This window comes from Empidonax traillii, unplaced genomic scaffold (assembly GCF_003031625.1).
Source record: "Empidonax traillii isolate 1590-97213 ecotype Southwest subspecies unplaced genomic scaffold, ASM303162v1 scaffold1085:size188410, whole genome shotgun sequence".
Classification (NCBI taxonomy): Eukaryota; Metazoa; Chordata; class Aves; order Passeriformes; family Tyrannidae; genus Empidonax; species Empidonax traillii.
The window spans coordinates 67,556-69,389 of record NW_020956278.1 but is presented as its reverse complement, the minus strand read 5'-3'; the positions used below and the strand labels follow the sequence as shown (position 1 = coordinate 69,389).

Below are 1,834 nucleotides of genomic sequence, written 5' to 3'. Positions count from 1 at the left end.
AGCTGGCACAACTCCCTCTCCTTCCAGGTGCTTCACTAAACATCACATATGGAAAAGTGCTGTTACTCCTGCTTGGGACAAGGTCTGATGTGCACCAGGACTGAGGAGCTGATCATGGACAGGCAGCAGAATTCAGTGCCCTGCTCCTCACCCCACTTCAGTCACTCCTCCTCATTTGCACCTGCACTGCAGCCCCTCCTCTGCCTGCACCACTCCTCCACCAAGACCCATATCCAACCACATCAATCTCCAACCACATCCATCCTGGATCCATCCTGTCCTCCTGAAAGGCCTCTCTCCCTTCTCAGTCAGCCCAGAGCCATAGAAAGTTTCAGGGTCGCTTCTTCCTCACAGAAATGAATCAGTTTAGTCAAAAGCCAGATCAGCGATTGCTTGTGGGCTTTCAACAGCCACGATTTCCACACTGCTCTTAGAAATCACACTGGGTTGAGTCCTTCATCACTGCTTTGGTTATTTTAGCTTATCCCCTCCAGCTCCTCTCCCTCCCTGTTTATCTTCTCTGAAAAGCACTTTCTGGTTTTAAAAGTTTAGATCTTCTTTTCAAAGACAAAACACCAGCGTGAGAACTTGGAGTACCTTTACATTCAAGAGAGACTTTTTCCTTACGACTCCTCTTTGAAATAATTCCTTTGTTTGATCATTTATGCCTTTTTCTTTCCTGAAACTTGGATCTGTTGGGCTGGGAAGTAAGGTTACGGTTGATCACTTCTGCTTTGCTCACTGCTTCTCAGGCACTAAAATATCCCACTGTTGGTGAACACCATCCTGCTGCAGTAAAACAAAGGTGGATTTTGTTTGTAAATTGTTTCTGGAAAGCAAACTGGAAAGTTCTTGGGAAGCAAAACCTCCTGCTTCTTCCTGAACAACAGAACACAGGACCACTTTGATTAGCACCAAAAGGATTTTAAATGAACAGTTCCAGGGAGCTCCTTTCAAATCATAAAATGTCAATTTTACATAAAAGTGTGTTTACAAATAGTTTCTGCTTTACACTCAGCTCTGCCCATTACTGACCAGAAGTTATATACATAAAAACTAGCTCAGCAGCTTCAACCACTTGCAAGGGAGGACTGCAGAATTTATTTAAGAAATAAAAATAGCATTTTCCTGGTTCCTAGAAATTCTCTTCAGCCTGCCAGATTCAGTCACCTGCCGGCTCCTGCAGCCTCAGAAGAGCACTAAGCTTTTGGGGAGAAGGGGTACTGTGGGTGCCACCAATCCAGGAGCCTCACGCTGTGCACGGGGTCCAGCACCACCTGCACCCCCTGCTCCAGGCGGGGCTTCTTCCCATTGCGGACAGGGGTGTCCTGGAACACGAGGCGCACGCGGTGGTGCCGCATGTCGGTGCTCACGTTGATAGTGAACTGCAAGAGAGGAGAGACCAGGACGTGCTTCAGGAAAATCAACAAAAAGAGTTCTCACTTCTAGATTTTTGGGAATTCTCCTGGACTGTCCAAGTCTGGAGTATTTCAGAGTTTGTCCCAGTTCCAGGGCCAGTTTATGGCCCTGTGGGTATAACCCAAACTGTGAGTTCTACACCCTCTGTGTCATCTCTGATGGACTGGTAACAAAAGGATTGTTTGCAGCAGCTGCCCAGGGCACACCTGACACCTCAGGCTCTCAGAACCCTGCCAGGCAGGGCAGTGTCTTTGTCTTCACACCAGTGACTCAGCTGTGGTAACTCCCCTCCAGGGAGGCATCAGCACCTTCACCCCCAGCCTGAGGGGTCATCTCTGCTAATGGATTGGCATAAGGGACTGGCATAAGGGGCAGCTGCAACCACCCAGACCATCAGAGGTTCCAAAAATATCCC

At 48.2% G+C, this 1,834-nt stretch overlaps 1 protein-coding gene across 1 annotated transcript in view; it reads right to left on the bottom strand.

Moving 5' to 3' along the window:
- Nucleotides 1-903: 903 nt before the first annotated feature.
- The window catches only part of LOC114068545 (transmembrane protein 183A-like), a 15,148-nt gene continuing 14,217 nt past the window's right edge, over nt 904-1,834 (bottom strand). Inside the window, exon 8 of the mRNA XM_027904759.1 lies at nt 904-1,385. Coding sequence (XP_027760560.1) covers nt 1,200-1,385 — 186 coding nt within the window. The 3' untranslated portion in view covers nt 904-1,199. The remainder of the gene's footprint in view (nt 1,386-1,834) is intronic.